The sequence below is a fragment of the Erigeron canadensis genome, chromosome 8, assembly GCF_010389155.1.
Source record: "Erigeron canadensis isolate Cc75 chromosome 8, C_canadensis_v1, whole genome shotgun sequence".
Taxonomy (NCBI): domain Eukaryota; kingdom Viridiplantae; phylum Streptophyta; class Magnoliopsida; order Asterales; family Asteraceae; genus Erigeron; species Erigeron canadensis.
The window spans coordinates 26,006,247-26,023,516 of record NC_057768.1 but is presented as its reverse complement, the minus strand read 5'-3'; the positions used below and the strand labels follow the sequence as shown (position 1 = coordinate 26,023,516).

The window sequence follows — 17,270 nt, the reverse complement described above, 5'->3', positions numbered from 1 at the left end:
GGACCCCATTAACCGTGAAAGATATTTGTGGAACTGAAAAGTAGGATGTGATCGGTCCGAGAGATGCCAGCCTCGCAATACCCAATACCACATCGGCGCCATGAACTGGAAAAATATAGAAATGAGGGGAAAACGCCACTTTCTATAGTTGTAGCTGTACATCAGAACAATGCCCTTGGCAATGAATATGGTGGTCGTTACCCACGAGTACCCCGAACGGAGGGAATGACTGAGAAGGTAACCCGAGTAACGAAACGATACGGGTTTGGATGATATTATGCGTGCTGCCGCAATCAATCAAAACTGTGACGGGGTGTCCATTGATATAACCAGTAAGACGTAGAGTCTATAGTGAGGACATACCAAAATAAGCGGCATCGGATAAAGACATTAATTGTGGTGGTTCGCTGGTGTTATTAGAAGTGTCGGGTGGTACATCATCATCGACCGATTGATCATTGTTGTCAACGATGAGAAGAAACTGTGGTGGATTGCATTTGTGACCCGGGAAGAAACGTTCTGGGCAACGAAAACATAACCCTTCTTTTCGGCGTTGAATCATCGCTTCAGGAGAAAGGTTTGGTGGCGATGGTAACAGTGCGGTGGTAGTGGATGTACTGGCTGAGCCGGCTGAGGAAGTCGGTGTAGTAACAGCGGTAGGGTTTTTGTTGTTGGTTGCCATAGGGGAATGGGAAAATATGGGTACAGTGGATGTATTAGGGTGTTTAGGGAAATTGGTTTGGGAATAAAAGGGTTTTTGGGCTTTAACAGTAGAAAGTTATGTTTGTCTTCTATGCGACGGGCCAGGCCGCAAGCCTCTTCAAATGTTGTGGGTTTAAGAATTGCTAAATCTGCTTGGATTTCAGGTTTGAGTCCGGAAATAAAACAATTAAGGAGAGTGCGAGGGTGAATACCAGGTATGCGGTTGCTTAACCGTTCAAATTCCGTTTGATATTCCAGAACTGTCGCGGTTTGTTGTAACTTGAAAAGGGTAGCTTCATGATTGTCGTAAGTGGAAGGTCCAAAGCGTAACTCGACTGAACGTTTAAAAGTCGTCCAAGTACCCAGCAAGCCATTTGCAGATTGATTTTGGTACCATGTTAGGGCATCCCCAATGAAGTAAAATGCTGACAAAGTGACCCGTTCTTGCGATTCGACATGATAATACTGGAAGTAACTATCAGCTTGGAACATCCATCCCAATGGGTCAAACCCATCAAATTGTGGTAAGGATATTTTGGGGGGACGAGGTGTGTTAGTAGATCGAAATTCCACTTTTGGCTTTCTTTTTTTCTTATGTTTGTCGTGACCGTCGTCGGCATCTTCCTCATCGCTACTGGTGGATAAACGGTCTGATAATTTGGAAACATGATTGATCAATTGATTTGTGGTTTCAGTAAGGGCTGTTAATTGGGATGTTAGGGTGGTTTGAGTGGCTGTGGATGTGGTGGTGATTACCGTGATTAATTTTTCAAAGTGATCGGAGAGGGAGGTTTCGTCAGAGGTTGAGTCTTTGCGGGGCGGCATGGTTGGTTGGAATGTTGAGGCGAGAATGAAAGCAACAGATGATATAGCCTTTTCTAGTAGGCAAACACTCCAAAGAAAGTAAGAGAGAAATAGAAGACTTGGAACAATTTTCTCATATATTATCTAATGCAAAACAAACAAATATTTAAAGATGCAAAGATCCTAGGAACTAACTTCCCATGATCCTTATTTCCTGGAACATGGAATCATGCCCACTATCCTACTCCACTACATGCATATAATCAGGAAATTAACTTGCAAAGAAATGTTCAAACACTACGATAAAGAATTTAAAGATTTAGCCTATCCGTCTTCTTGATGGGCCTCTTTGCACGCTGGCCCGCTAGGGACTGTTGGGCTTGTTCTCCTTTGGGATCTTTATTGGTCTCTTCTTGCGTATCATGATCAGACCATCATGAGACCAAATTTGACAAAATCGGTTATCAAAATTTTAAGTTAACGTTTACTTTAAAATGATGGTGATCGTAAAATTTGTTATATTAATTGCTTCTTTTTAAGTTCATTGCTATTACTATTGCTATATATCTCTATGTATGATATATAATGTAATGTAATATATCATTTATCATTATCATCTCTTCTCTTATCTCTTATATTAATATAACAAAATTGTGATGATGTCATTTTATATTAAAGAAGACTTTTTAATATATAATATTGATTTTTTTATGACATCATCCAATATTAATTAAAAGTAGGCAAAAAAAAAAAAAGAATAATCGTAATTTATTCTAAGATATTATGACTTTTAAAATATTTTTAGTAGATAATCATGGAAAGTTTCCATTAAAATGGAAAACAAATATGTAGATCGAAATTAATTATTATAATATCAACTTACTCAAAATATACAATTTAATAATGTTCAACGTAATAAAAAGTTAATCATATCTTTAGACATCCCTTTTCTGTCACACCATATCCTTATAAATCCTTAAAATCTTTACAAATCTTTAAAATCTTTTAAATGTACTTTCAATCATATAAACATACTTACATATGCTTATTTTATATACAAACAAAAGATAAATATTCTATAACTTCTAAGAAGATAAATATTCTATAACTTCTAAGAACATGTCCTTAGTTAAGAATATATACCCTATGAACGAGTAAAGACGGACATGCTTCAATGCCATAAACAAGGAAGGGCAACTAAGGATATAAAACGATGTGTACAAACACTCTATTAGAGATAGCGTAACACATTAGAATCATATATGTTATGAACGAGAATGTTGTGTGTGCTACTGTATTTTATCTTTATACACAACAACAACAACAACAACAACGACAACAACAACAACAACAACAACAAGACCTAATCTTTGAATGGGGCATGGGGGAGGTGAACGGTAGATAGTCTTTACCTCTACCTAAAGGTAGAGAGACTGCTTTCATAAAGACCTCCGGCCACAAAGAGGTAAAAGTCGAAATGTGTAAAATGTTTAGATAACATACTTGTCGGCCAAAAACATCATAAGACGATATACCTGTTTGCTGAGTTTGGCTACCTTGAGATAAGAAAGAATAACAAACATTTGACCGTCTTAAGACGATATACCTATCTTTCTACACGTATGACAATATTCAGATACAATACATCTGCGATGATAACATTAGTATTCTGCAAAGATCTTTCTAATGTAAGGGGAAAAATATCGCATTTTCTAAAAGAGCAAAAAATATGTTGTCTTATAATATACGAGCTGAAGTCATGAACTCTTTACTTGGGTTACAATTTCATGTAAAGGACAATAACACGAAAAATTAATTTGACAAACTATGAACTCATAATTACACTAGATTTTATTGATTTTTGGGTATGAAGTAAACAGAGAATATATTCTTACAAGGAGTGCAAACTGCAAAGTATTTTCATTGGACGTCAATATACACGAAATAAAACAGAATGATCACCAGTAATGTCTGGGATGATGTCATATGAAATTATAGTCAAACATGTTTAACACACGAGACTTCTATTGGTCTCCAGGTTGACTTTTGACTTTTTAGTTAAGTTGACTGATGTTTGATTTTCTCTGGAAAAGAAGTGATCCAAGAAAAATGGCAAGTCCAGTTATGGCTATAGTGAATAAAAGCCGGCGTGTGGAGAAGTCTTGTGGTGGCGGCCTTCTAGCTGCCCGGTCTCTTTCAGCTTCCCGTATTGCCCTAGAAAAAGCATAACTTGTTAATGATTAAAAAAATTTTGTTAAACGATTAGAAAAAGTGAATATTGATTCCAATAAAAAATTTTCACAATGTTTTTAATAACTTTCAAGCAATTAATCAACACAAACTGTACCCAAACACTATAATAATATTTAGTTTTTAACTTATCAAATCATCCTACTTGTCTACTTTTTAGCAATCAAATCACCATTTTTGGAAAAACACACAAGAAAGATAACATACATATTGCAAGATTGAGTTATTAGACCAAATTTGTGCAAATGTCAATGAAAAAAAACAGCCAAACTAACTTTGCAAATTTAGGCTAACTTTGTTCTTTATTTATAGCTTTTCCTTATTCTATCTGCTTTTTGGCGATAATGCTGAATGTTTGTAGCAAAATTTTGAGTAAGATGGTATGAAAAGTTTGATCACACTTCTCTTTTTCCCATCAGCGTAACCATTTACAAAAAGGAATATCCCAACAAATATGAGCAATAAACAAGAAATAAGAGAGGAAGCATAGAAGAAGTTGATCTATAAACCTGGGAACTTCAGCAGGAACACCGTTACATGTGACTTCATGGGCAGAGATCTCTCGGAGTCTAATATATCTGTTACAGAGATGACATAGCTCTGTCCTATTTCCACAAACTTCCTGAAATGTTGGCATAATTCATATCTTAGAGAACAAAACCTTTAGGACATCAAATGTTTAGCTGCCAATTATTACCTGATGCTCAAATAGGTCGATGGCAGGCAAAGGAAAATCACAATAATCACACGTTACAATTCTTTTCGGACATTTTTCACCTTTATGCACAGGTAGAATTTCACGTTCCATCAGCTCATTGCACAGTGAACAGGTTACCTGTCGCCAGGGGATTTTGGTCATTTGTTAATCCAGGAAAACTAGTTCTTTAAACTACAAAAAACCAATACTATAGAATCTATAAAGCGAGGTTTACTACAATGACAGTACCACCTGATATTTATTTGACCAGATGTCTTATGTAAGTACAAAAACATCTATCTAGAACTTGGCAAGGTTTTCAACATTTATAATACCAAACACGTATTTTCTGCAACAAGCAAATTTGTGAGCCCAAGATATAAAGAAATTATTTTTGATGAGCCATAATGTAAATTATATGTCTAGTTGTAATTTTTTAGGATAGTATAACTCTGTTTTTATTGATCGGTCTTACTCTTAGTTCTATGTGAATCCATATAAGCTCAGCCAAAAATAAGACCTTGATGTTCCTATAGGAATGCTATAAATTTTTTTCCAATATGAGTGATGTAACAAGTCAACAACTAGAGCTTATATGACCCTATATGAGCTAAGTCAGCCAACCCTTAGGCAGGCCATGAGGCATAGCCCAACATGAGCTTACATATTTTCATTATCGAAGAAAGCTTAAGATTGTCTCAAATACACTTATAGGACCAAGGATATTGGACCCCATAAATTATGCCTTTCACTTGTATTATAAGAATTAGTTATCAACTATATTTTTGGCACTGCTTAAGGTCCTTGATATGTTTATGTTTACAGTCATGTGTGGAAATTGACAAGTGGAAGAATGAAAGGGTGGATTCCAAGTCTGTAATCCGTTCAAATATACAGGGTGTGTGCAGGTCTTTTTGTTGGACATTCAGCTACAAGATAGGAAAGATCTGGCTCAGACAGGTTGATATGAGAAACTAAACCATCCACTTTGCTCTAAACAAAAAACAAAGCTCTCGAAATACATTGCAATTTGCAAAATCAAAAAATACTGCACAAATGACACTATATATTTGACAGTTGAAATATATTATCAGATAGAAGATCGAGAATATTATTTTTCTTGGAATCACATACCGGAGCATGGGTGCTTGAGTAATGTTCATCTGCATGCTTTCTGGGCACCATATCACCACAAATTTTACACTTCTCTAAGTTACGTGAGCAGTGAGCATAATGCAGATCAATATTTGAAGAAGGAATAGCTCTGTCACTGCAGGTATAAGCTTTGTGATATCAGCAAAAGCATAAGTACATAAATTTGATATGCAACAAGCCTATCAAGCATTATAATGAAAAACAAGAGAAAACACACCATTAAGAAAAAGGAACCCGTAAAGAAAGGGCATAGAAGAAGAAGAAGCATTAAATATAACAAGCTCAAAACTGAAAATATCAATTTTCGGCAAATAAATATTTTTACCTATTGTTCTTAATTAAATGAGATAATGATAACCATACAAAAACAAAAGAACGTCCAATTTAGTAACAATTAACAAACACAATATAGACTATAGAATATGAACCATGTTCCAATTATGCTATGTGTTAATAATAACGACTGCATTAGACTAAAGTGACTAGTCTAATATTGTAATACATAGCTCATTAGATGTACCGAGAAACATAACACATAAAATAAGATAAGAAGCACGGTTGAGCAAGGCAAGCAATTAGGCAGTTATACTCTACCCAGTGGAAATGGAGAGCAGTTCTGAGTTCCTAGGCTACTGTGTACAGTATACTAATTTTAAGAAGCAAAACAATACAAAGTAACAAAGATATGCAAATCAACTGCCCAAGGAGGACGATAGTTTAACATACGTGTTGATACTGTCAACCATTTTCACAAGATGCAAGTTACAACACTTTTTTCTTTTTAATTAAGGAAAAGATTCACACACCGCATAACGACTAACACATTTGTCTCCTATGGGACTTCAACCCACAACTTTTGGGTTGTTGGGTCAACTCGAATACCGCTGGGCTATGGTCTTTGTGCAGGGATTATTCATTAATAAGATGAACATTAATTGTTCACGCCATATGACACATCATCTGCAATTGCAGTACAATCAGAAAAACTCTAGCCCTATCAAGATATATTAATCTTAGGATTAACAAAAAGTATCAGATTCTTGTAAACACAACAAGCCATTGTTGCAGCCGGTCTATTGGGGTTGGGCAATTCATGTCTAAAACAAATGCCACTATAATGCTTTAAAGTGGTTATTACCATTTTTTCTAAAAGGTTTTTCATTTAGCACCAACCCAAAATCAGATTATTCTATATATATTACTACAATAGTTACTTTGGATGGTGACTTGTTGGTCATGAGTTCTATACGGTGTGCGCTTTGGTACCAAGAAGGTACATGGGACCAGAGGGTTCCCAACCATTTACCCGTTTTTAGTCAATATGGATGCAATATTGAGAGACATGGGGGAGAATCAACACTGTAAGAACGATACACATCAGGGCAGAAAGAAAACTCAAATGACTAATAACAATCCATGTTACATATTGAACAAGTTATAAATAAGTGTAAATTTTCTATAAATGTTTGCATAATTGTCATTCCTAACGGAAAAAAAAATTATAGCACGAAAGGCCGAAAATTAATAAATTTACCCGATAATCGGTAGCTCACAACGAAACATATACACACATAACTACTACAAAATTCTAATAAATATAAAAAAAAACCAAAAAAAAAAGTACTATATACCAGTGACTGCAAATTTTGGCAGAGTCAACATGATCCGCAGCTACATCCATCCTATCAACTGTAGATATAGATATTTATATATAATTATATATATATATATATAAATATTACCACTCTCCAAATTTATCTGCAAATATTAAATCATGATATGGAAGTAAATAATAATTGAAGTTAAATTAAAATTAAATGATCTTCCAAGATAAGATCATCAAAATTCTTAAAAAGAATATTACATGATCATGATTAATCATAAGATATAAATAAAAACAAACACAAATTAATTATCATAACATTAATTAAAAGTCACTAATAGATATAGATATACCTTAATAACAATAATTGAGGAACCGATCGGTCTTGTTTTTATGTTTCTAAGATAAAATGGTTTTGTTGATTTTTGATATATAAATTTTTTATTATTTATAGTAATAGTAATGATGATATGGTTCCAAAATTGGAGTCTTGTTTGTAGTTCTAGAGTTTATGTAAAATGGTAGAGTTTAGCTATCATTATTATTAGTTAGTTGAGACGCGTTTCTAGAGCGTGGTAGCACGCGCTATAAGTTTGTGATTTGGGTTGGATTGTTGGGTTATCTTTTATTGGGCTTTTGATGCTTGAGTCCAAGATTTGGGATTGATGGATTATTATTTTCTCTATGAATAATTGAATATGAATGGATATATTCTCGGTTTTGTGAAGTAGTGATGTTGCCAATTCGTGGCATTTTGTGAATAGTTAGACTTGTTTATGTTTAATTAAATAACGTAAGTAGTTTGTGTGAACAGTTAGCTAACTTTTTAAGTAAAAAATAATATTTGTATATTAGTCTTTTTTTATAAATATTATTTATATATTAAATAGAGGAGAATAAGATTTTTTTAACCGAGTTTCATGTACGAAAGAAAATGGACAACATTTAAAGTGAGAGTTTTTGTAAGATAAGTAAGGGTTCGTGTGTTTTATTAATCATTAAGTGACTAAATTGATAAGTGTGAATGGATTGATAACATTTGTATAGATTAGGCCAATATAATTGTTTTTTTTTTATTAAGTCAAAAACAAACATGACTTAATGGATTAAATATATTTGATTAAGTCATAACTGAGTTTAGTAAGTCTCGAATAAACACTACCTAAGTTAGATAGATAGCCAATTCATATAGAAATATATATATTTTTTTTGGATATTAACAAAACTCTTTTTTTTTCTAAGTATCTTTCAGTCACTTTATATTTAAACCTGTTATTTAAAAAGAAAAATCCTGTTTTGGTAGAATATGCAAATATGGGGGTTAAAACTTAAAACTAGCGATTTGAATCTTTAATATCTACTTATTTAACTTTTAAAATAAAATGATGTATGGTATATTTGTTATAATATATAGTGGCAGAGATTGGTTGGGCTGTATTAGGCAAGTAACGTCATGAAACCAGTATAAAAAATGGAATCCCATAAGCCTTGTATAAGATTTTTTAACCACACATATGATGGGTCTATTTACACATTATACTTTAAGTCAAAATTACACATAAACATAAGCGGTATAAAAATTATGAACAAAAAAAAGGTTGAGAAAGAAAAGAGATAGATCCGAAGGTTAAAAAAAAAAAAAAAGTCATAATAAAGATACTGACTTTATATGTTTAATTTAAATGTTTAAAATTTAGTAAATGCAAAAGTTATTTTATGGGTTTTGTAAATGACAATAAAAACTTAGTGCATTAAAATTTATATATTGCTTGTTGAGAAATCCAAAGAGGCGATTTAAGTTGTTATTAACATTTTCATATTTTATTTTATATAATAATTATTGTGTTAGTTAATTTATTTGCTTTACAATTATTGTATTAGTAGAATTATTAACTTTAGGGGGGAAGGGAGTGGTAGAGGGTTGGCATGCGGGTTGGCCTAACCCTTCCAGGCACACCGCCGCCATCATTGAGGGTTGAGAGGGGGTTGGGGTTGGGGTTGGAAAGACTTTTAACTGGTTGCGGGTTGAAGGATTATAGCCTTTGAGAGCATGTGAAAGGAGGGGGGGACCACTTGTTTAAAAAATAATAATTTTAAGAGGGTTAAGAAAGTGATGAATGCCGTGAAAAATGGTTAGGAGGGTTAAAAAGAAAAAAATAAGTTGAAGATATGTAATTAGTGAGATTTGGAAGGATTGGGAGTTTAAGCCATATGACTCTCTTCCCTCTTATATCAGGTTATAATGTATCAAAAAAATATCACATATATATTCTTAATATAGTTTTTTATTCTAAAATACTAATAAAACGTTAATTCACATTCATTAATTAATTAGTTAGTATAAATTACAATCAACAACTACTTAGATTATATTTTCGATGTCAAGTTTTGACCTTCGAGGCTCTCCATTGGATGATTATGGAAAAGAGTGATCTTATTGGTCAAAAAGTTTAACTCACATGGATATTGTCCAAAGTCTAAAAATATATATAAAAAAGGAAAATGATAAATCCTTCTAAACGAATAGCCTAATCTCCTTAATATATTAAGAAGGGGGCATGTGGTACACTAATTTTCTTTCCTAATCTTGTTTCCTGATCTTTTCACATGTCATCATCTCATAGTTAGGAGGATTATTAGGTCTTTTGGTTAGGGATATTAATCATTTCCCATTAAAAAATTGTATACGAAGTTATATTAAGACGTCATATATACAAACCATATAAATCAAAGCTAAAAATAAAATTCATAGCTCTCGGCACTTGGCTATACCAACTGTCATATTTGGGTTATCCAGCACATAGTCACCCGATTCGCAGTTATTTCCAGTTCGGATTTACAATTTGATATTGCAATTCATGAGGTCCCACAAATCCAGTTCGGGGAGCTAGGCATAAACTCATTTTGGATCGATTTGGTTCGTTTCGGTTTGGTGAACTTGAATTTCAAAATATTATCATACATAAAAATATTGAATATTCCAACGTCCAAACATTTTCAATACTTCAAAACTAATTTACAAGTCTTTAAACATAAAAAGTTAAAAACCAAATACATAATATCAAAAAAAAAAAAAAATGCTTAAAAACTACTTCATCCTTTGTTTAATTCATCCATTTAATGTATTATCTTTGATAATTGCAATGTTTAATTACTAGTTAAATCAAAATCACAAAATCTAGTTCTTTCAAAATGCGAACTTTTTCTTTCTAATTTGCTGAACCACACCCATTTGGGGTCGTCGAACCACCCCATACTAGTTCGATGTATTTTGTCTTTGGTACGCGAATGGGTTCGCGAATTGGATCACCGAAGCAAGAACAAAATTCATGTCGTGTTTAACAAATCCCGTAACTTGTAATATTAACTTTGGGGGTGTTCAGCGAACCAAGAACATAATTCGTAGATTCCAGCATATTGACATATTTAACTTTTAATATTTTTTATTTGCTTGTGAAATATGCAAATATAAAAGTTTTTGATTAACGTAATTTTCATCTAATAGAGAAAGTAGTATAGTAATTTCATAGTTCTTAAAAAGTTCTACAGTAATCTTAAGAATTAATTTAACTCAAAAACTTTCTAACATAGTATAGATTACGATATAATCTATTTATACCATCTTCAATATATACACTAAAAAACTATAAATTTGGTGGTTTGGTATTAGAAAATCCCCCCCCCCCACCCCCAACCAAGACAACAAACTTGCAGTAGTTTTTGAAGCAATACTAAAACTTTGAGCGTTTCATACCAAATTTGGTACAACTCTCCGCCAAATTTAGATACCTTTGGCTCAATATTTTGATTTTCTTTTAAACTTTAATTAGATGATAATAAGTTATCTAATATCTAAGGGTTTATATTAGAATCTATCTATCATGTTGAAACAACTTGTAAAAACTAAATGTATGTCCACACAGATGCGACAACGGTTGTGTTAATGACTGTGTAGTACGAGTAATAATGTAAGCTATGAATGTAAAGTTAATTAAAATAAAGAAAAATAATTTGTTTTTTTAATTAGGAATTGTAGGATATATTTTGTAAATTATTTTATAGTAGTCTTGTAAATCATGTATTTTAGATAGCAGGTGTATTAAATGGTGAGACATATATTAGATGTAAAAGTTCATTACTGATGTACACTTAATTAATGGTGATATATGAAAATTAATCGCATAGTTCCTAACACCCCTAGTATTCCAACTACACTTTTTGGTATCTCAACCAAAAAGTGTGGGCCCCCATGTTTATAATGATATATATGATAGAGTAAAAAGCGGGTCCCTGTTATTAATAATCTGGTCGGGTTACTAAAATAATGGTCGGGATATCAGGCGCCCGACATATTCAAAATAAAAATCTAGACACTTGTTTCAAGAATCAAAGCTTAATGAAACTTTGACAGATCACAGATGTACACTAAAAGTATGATGCCATGGAGACAAAGTTTCTAGCGGGATGATTCTCACTGTTTTCGGTGTGATTTTCTGCAATGAAGTTTACAACTCCTCGTGGTTTTGTACATGGTGATGCTATTGATGTGCTCTGTCAAAAATACCTGAGATCTTTTTAATTAATTAAAAATGATACAAGATATACAGAGACTAACTTTATTTTAAGAAGTCCGTACAATCATATATTAGTTTAGAAAATAGCCATCCATTCGCATCATTTATCTGACTTTTTGGATGAACCGTATAATTTAAAGTTCTTAAAAAAATAATAATGATAAATCTCTTAGCCAAAACTTTTGATTAATATATCATAATTATACTTTATTAAATTGTACAGATTGTGATAAATTAATAAAAGTTATGATAATTAATCACAAGTTCTGATATTTATATAAAAATTTCCCATCAAAAGAATCAGTTTTTGGGTATAACCACATAAATACAAAATTTGACAAGTAAAACATAAATTAAGTAGCTAGATAACTAGCTTTGAGTTGTGGCTCAATGGTTGAAAAACCATCTCTTTTACATGAGGTCTTATGTTCAAGCCTTGAGGGGACATAGGTACTAAGTCTCTTTATGATGGTTTGACTTGATATATCCAGGTTTACGTTTGAGGAAGCAAGGTTTACCCCTATTAATCGTAATGCATTCGGGCGGATTAATAGGGGTTATCTGGTATTTGAAATAGGCATTTATACTTTGAGAGAATTCTTTAGCACGGACCCGATTAAGACAAGGTATATTAGACATTTCGTTTTCGAATCGTGACACGAAGTTTCCAGTGTTTGAAAAAGAAGATGAGTAAACTACTAAATTTAATATGTCCCTGCATAATGCCACAGTAATTAAGACATTCAATTTTCAAAATTCGATGACTTTTTTATAGGGATGAGCGTAAAAACCAAAAAACCGAAACCAAACCGGTACCGTACCGGAACCGGTACCGATGGATTCGGTTTCGGTATCGGTTCTTAATTTGGGTCAAGTTCGGTTTCGGTACTAATCGGTTCGGTACTGCTTCGGTACGGGGAAACCGAATATGAGTATCCATTTTTTTAAAAATCAAGTAGTACTAATATTCGACTGTGTTGGTTTTCTTAAATGTACTACATATTAATATATTGTTGCATCTTTTGAAAGCATGCTGCTACTACGTGATATATAATACAAGTTATTAATTTGATGTACTCGTGAATTACGTCTTAAGTCTTATGTTCTCTCACTATTGCGTTCCTTTTTTTTTTTAAATATAGCAGTCATACGCTGCAGAAACAGATGAAGTAAATTAGCCGCTTAAACTACAAAATATTGATTTGTTTTCATGAAGCAAAACCAATTGAATATAATAACTCCAGAAGGTAGAAATAAAACAATGGAAGTAATACTTTGTCCATCAATTTTTGGTTGTAACGAAATCTCATAATGCCACAACACCCCAATAATTTGAAGAGTTTGAATTTCTTATGGTACTATACATTTCACTGTGCATCAAAATGGTAGAAAATTCGATTATACTTAGAAATTATCAAAAAATTTGGTATTGCTCGGTACAAAACCGATATACCGGTACCGTATCGGTATAATCGGTACGATATTCGGTTCTTAATTTGGACTATTTTCAGTTTCGGTACGGTTCCGTATCGAAAACCATCCCTACTTTTTTTTATGTAGTTTTTGTGATGAGAAAACAATGTAATTTAATTTGTTACATAGGTATTTAATTTTAGATTTTCCTAATCTTGAGGAACATTTTTTTTTTAAGAATATGAGAACTTTCAAATTATGTATTAGATCAGATGTTTTTTTGTTCATTCACATGTGAAGTGATAGACTTTTGTGAACTCGTGAATGAATATGTTCACGATTTCTTTCACATGTTAAAAAATTGGTATATACAAGCTTTTGAAAAAAATTTCTTCTGCAACATATATTTTTATAACATTTTGCATGCAAAAGAACAAAAAAGAACATGTGATTTAATACATAATTTAAGATTTCTCAAAAGTTCTTAATAAAAATGATTTCTTAAGATAAGGTTCTTTATTTTCACATATTTTTTTCTTATATATTTTTTTTCATTGTGCAATAAACAATTATATACAATACATTAACTATTATACTTTTTTGGGTGTGGGTATTGAAGGGAAAAAAAATTTCTTTTAAGCTTAACCCTTTTGGGAAAGAAGAAGTTTATCCTCCGGTTTTTATCCTCCAATTTCAAGCAAATTTCTTATCTTCATTTTTAAAAAGCCCTTTAATAACCTTTTATATCAAAGCCATCTCCATTTCCACCATTATATTATATTATATTATATTATAACAGCCAAATACTAATCCACCATCAACCATTTTATATATAACAATAATAATAATTTATAAAAAAATTGGTTGATGAAAAAAGATTAAGAGAAAACCTTATAAGGTTTCCACTAATTATGTTGGTCATGTCTTAATGCTCCTGACCATAAATTTACGGTGAATTTTACGGTCAGAAAAAAAACAAAAAATAAAAAAAATTATACAACTCGTGGTTACTCACCTTTCTAATATTTTAATCACTATTCTAGTGGACGAACATGACAACTTCAGCTAACTTTTTTTTCCCTCGACAATCAAAATTTTTATTGACATAAAATGAAAATTTTTATTTATATAAAATGTTAACAAGGAGCTATTAAAATACACCAACAAAGAAAATACAAACACTTCTACAAATACATTGAGAATTACGAATTGAAAGAGCACCATTATAACCGATGGATGTCCGGAGTATTCATTTTCTTAGATAGCCATGAGAAACTTGTTGCTTTGATTTCTTTGAAAGTAAACCAAATTAACGGGGTTCATTGGCATAGATACATTCGTTTCAGATTTTCCAAATCGTCCAACCAACTGACCCTTTTATATTTTGGGGATTCTTTTTTATCATATATTTCTTCTTAACCTTTAAAATTACGTATTTATCAGTTATCATACATAACTTTTTAGTCAATTTTAATATTTAGATAATAAAAGCTCTAACATATTTAATATTTATAAATTAACTTTATATTGACCATTATGTTTTTTTTTTCTTTCTAAATATTAAAAACCACATTTGCCAGATTTGTCACAATCGCTCTTGTTTAACCCCAATATAACATACCACTCCTGTGTGTTATTGACTTAAATAATTACTCATATAATATGTATATAAAAAAATTAATATCAATTAATTTACAAATTTGGAAAATATGATAGTTAGTACTTAGATTGGTTGTATTTGATATTTTGTTATTTAGTTAGATATATATATGATACTAGTACTAATACTCGTACACGCTGCACGGATTGACTCATAATAGCCAGAGTGTCTTTATAGGTAACCATTATGTCTAATCATCTGGTAACAAAAATTATACTGTAACATATAGTAAGAAAAAACAGAGCACGAAAGCTAAATCTATGAGTCTAAGTATAATATTTCTGTGAAGTCCCCTACTCGATGATTTAACCCACAAGTGCAGAATAACAAGTCAAGTAATCACTAGATAGGACTAGTATAAAACGTCAAGTAAGCACTAGATTGGACTAGTATTAAGATAAATATAAATACAAGAATATATATATATATATATATATATAACATAATACGTACTTAAGCAATATAAAGATAAGCAAGTAAGTAAAAGGTGAGACACAATGTAATTTTCAAGTGTATTTTATTTATTGATGTTAAATAAAATACAAGGTTGTTGCGGAACAAGATATTACAAAGTAAGTATCTAAACAACCTATGAATTACAAGTGATCTAATCTTTGCTAAATAAACTCTTTGATCGAAATACTTAAAGTTGTGAAGTATGACTGTTTAGATCGAGAGTATTTGAGCAAAGGCACCAAATTGCAAAAGTATGTAATTTGGACGAGGAAGTGACTTGGTATTTATAGGCAAAAAGAATAAATATAATATTCTTTTTGCCGTACAAATATGGTTACATGCATTTAAGGAAATTACTTTAATTCCTTAAAATCATTGATTAAAGTACAAGAATAAAGTCACATGATAGTGACTTGTCTTCTAATTAACCAACCACCTTTACATGCGAGTAAGACTTTTAACAAAAGACAAATGGATTGTCCGGTTAAAGGCATGTAAAGGCATAAAGTCAATTCCTCGTAATCAGTGTTCAGACTTGTAAGGTCTAGAACACTGACAAGGACTCCAGTCAGGAGATCTGGTAAGTCTTCCAGTGAGCTCCGCTATTTGTCAGACTTTTTTCTTCAGACTTCAGTCTTCGACTTCAGTGAGAATGTTCTTCAGTGGAAAGATCTTAACTGGAGTGAAGTCTAGTGAACAAATCTGGTGGAATCCAGATTTCTATACAAGTAAGTTGTTCACTGGTCTTCACATAATTTTAGACAAATCTTCAAAGGGCTCCAGTAGTCACGTCTGGAGCGAGTCCAGTAAATCTGGACCTAACAGTTTCTAATCATACGCTTTTAGTCAAATTATAAATATTACCTAAAATTTCAAAAGGTAGAAAATATTAGAGAATATGAAAAGCAACATGCTTGTTGAGATAGAGTAACTATATAATAATAATAATAATAATAATAATAATAATAATAATAATAATAATAATAATAATAAACAAAAAGAATTGAAAACTTACCCATAGAAAAAGGAATGATTACGATTACGATTACGAAATAGGCATTGATTTTGTAGAAGTTTAAGAAACTAATAGATGATAGATATATAAATACTACTCGTAATAAATATGGATATATATCCTATACGGATTAGATATATAGATTATTGGTAGATATATCTAAAAAAATAATAAGAGGATATATTATAAGATTCTCCTTAATTTTAATTTTAATTGTATACTTTTTGTCAACAATGTTATTATTATTGTTATTTCTATTTCTATTAGCTGTGTTTATAATGCAATAAAACATCAATAATATTTTTTTTAATTAGCATATAAGATGTCGATACTAATATTAAATAAGGTTATATTTGTTAGTTGTTAAAGGCTTGTGCTAATTAATCAAACATACTTAAATATGTAATTTATTAAGTTATAAAAAATGTTTGTTTTTTTAAGAAACTAAACAAAACATGATTGTAATAAAACAAACTACTCATTTCCTTCCTTAATTTATTTAATTACTTATCTATACTCCTTTATAAAACAAACTACTCATTCCCCTCCTTAATTTTAAGAACCTGAAATGACAAGTTTATCCCATCTTAATACATATTTATTTCTATTTTATATACTGTGACTAAAATGCCTTTAAAATTTTTTTAACCTTTATCTCTCCCTCACGTAGAAACACATAACAAAAACTTTAACTCAAAATGCTTTCCCCTCCCCCCCTTTAATATCCCACCGTAACAATTCATCACATCTCCGGCTGCAATGAAATGCATTGCGCGGACACTAGTGTTTTAGAAAACTAACGGGCTCTAAATCTTGTATAGGTCCGTTTAAGCAAACCTTATTTTCAATCAATATTTTTTAGTATAAGTCATTTTCATGACACGACCATAATATAAAGAAATGTCAACTTGTGTAGATTTAAGAATATCCTTGTTAAAAAG

The 17,270-nt window shown here is 31.5% G+C and overlaps 1 protein-coding gene across 2 annotated transcripts; it reads right to left on the bottom strand.

The window, feature by feature from the left end:
• Positions 1 to 3,334: 3,334 nt before the first annotated feature.
• On the bottom strand, positions 3,335 to 7,677 carry LOC122578599 (TRAF-type zinc finger domain-containing protein 1-like). 2 transcript variants are annotated; one of them, XM_043750584.1, is made up of 6 exons: positions 7,565 to 7,677; positions 7,240 to 7,366; positions 5,588 to 5,723; positions 4,454 to 4,591; positions 4,266 to 4,378; positions 3,335 to 3,720 (listed from the first exon to the last, which is right to left on the bottom strand). In XM_043750584.1, the coding sequence occupies exons 2-6, from the start codon at positions 7,287 to 7,289 to the stop codon at positions 3,561 to 3,563; spliced, it is 597 nt and encodes a 198-aa protein (XP_043606519.1). In that variant the 5' UTR covers positions 7,290 to 7,366; positions 7,565 to 7,677; the 3' UTR covers positions 3,335 to 3,560. The 2 variants fall into 2 exon arrangements, with proteins under 2 accessions (XP_043606519.1, XP_043606520.1); XM_043750585.1 differs by having other exon boundaries at positions 7,240 to 7,297.
• Between the last annotated feature and the right edge of the window lie 9,593 nt (positions 7,678 to 17,270).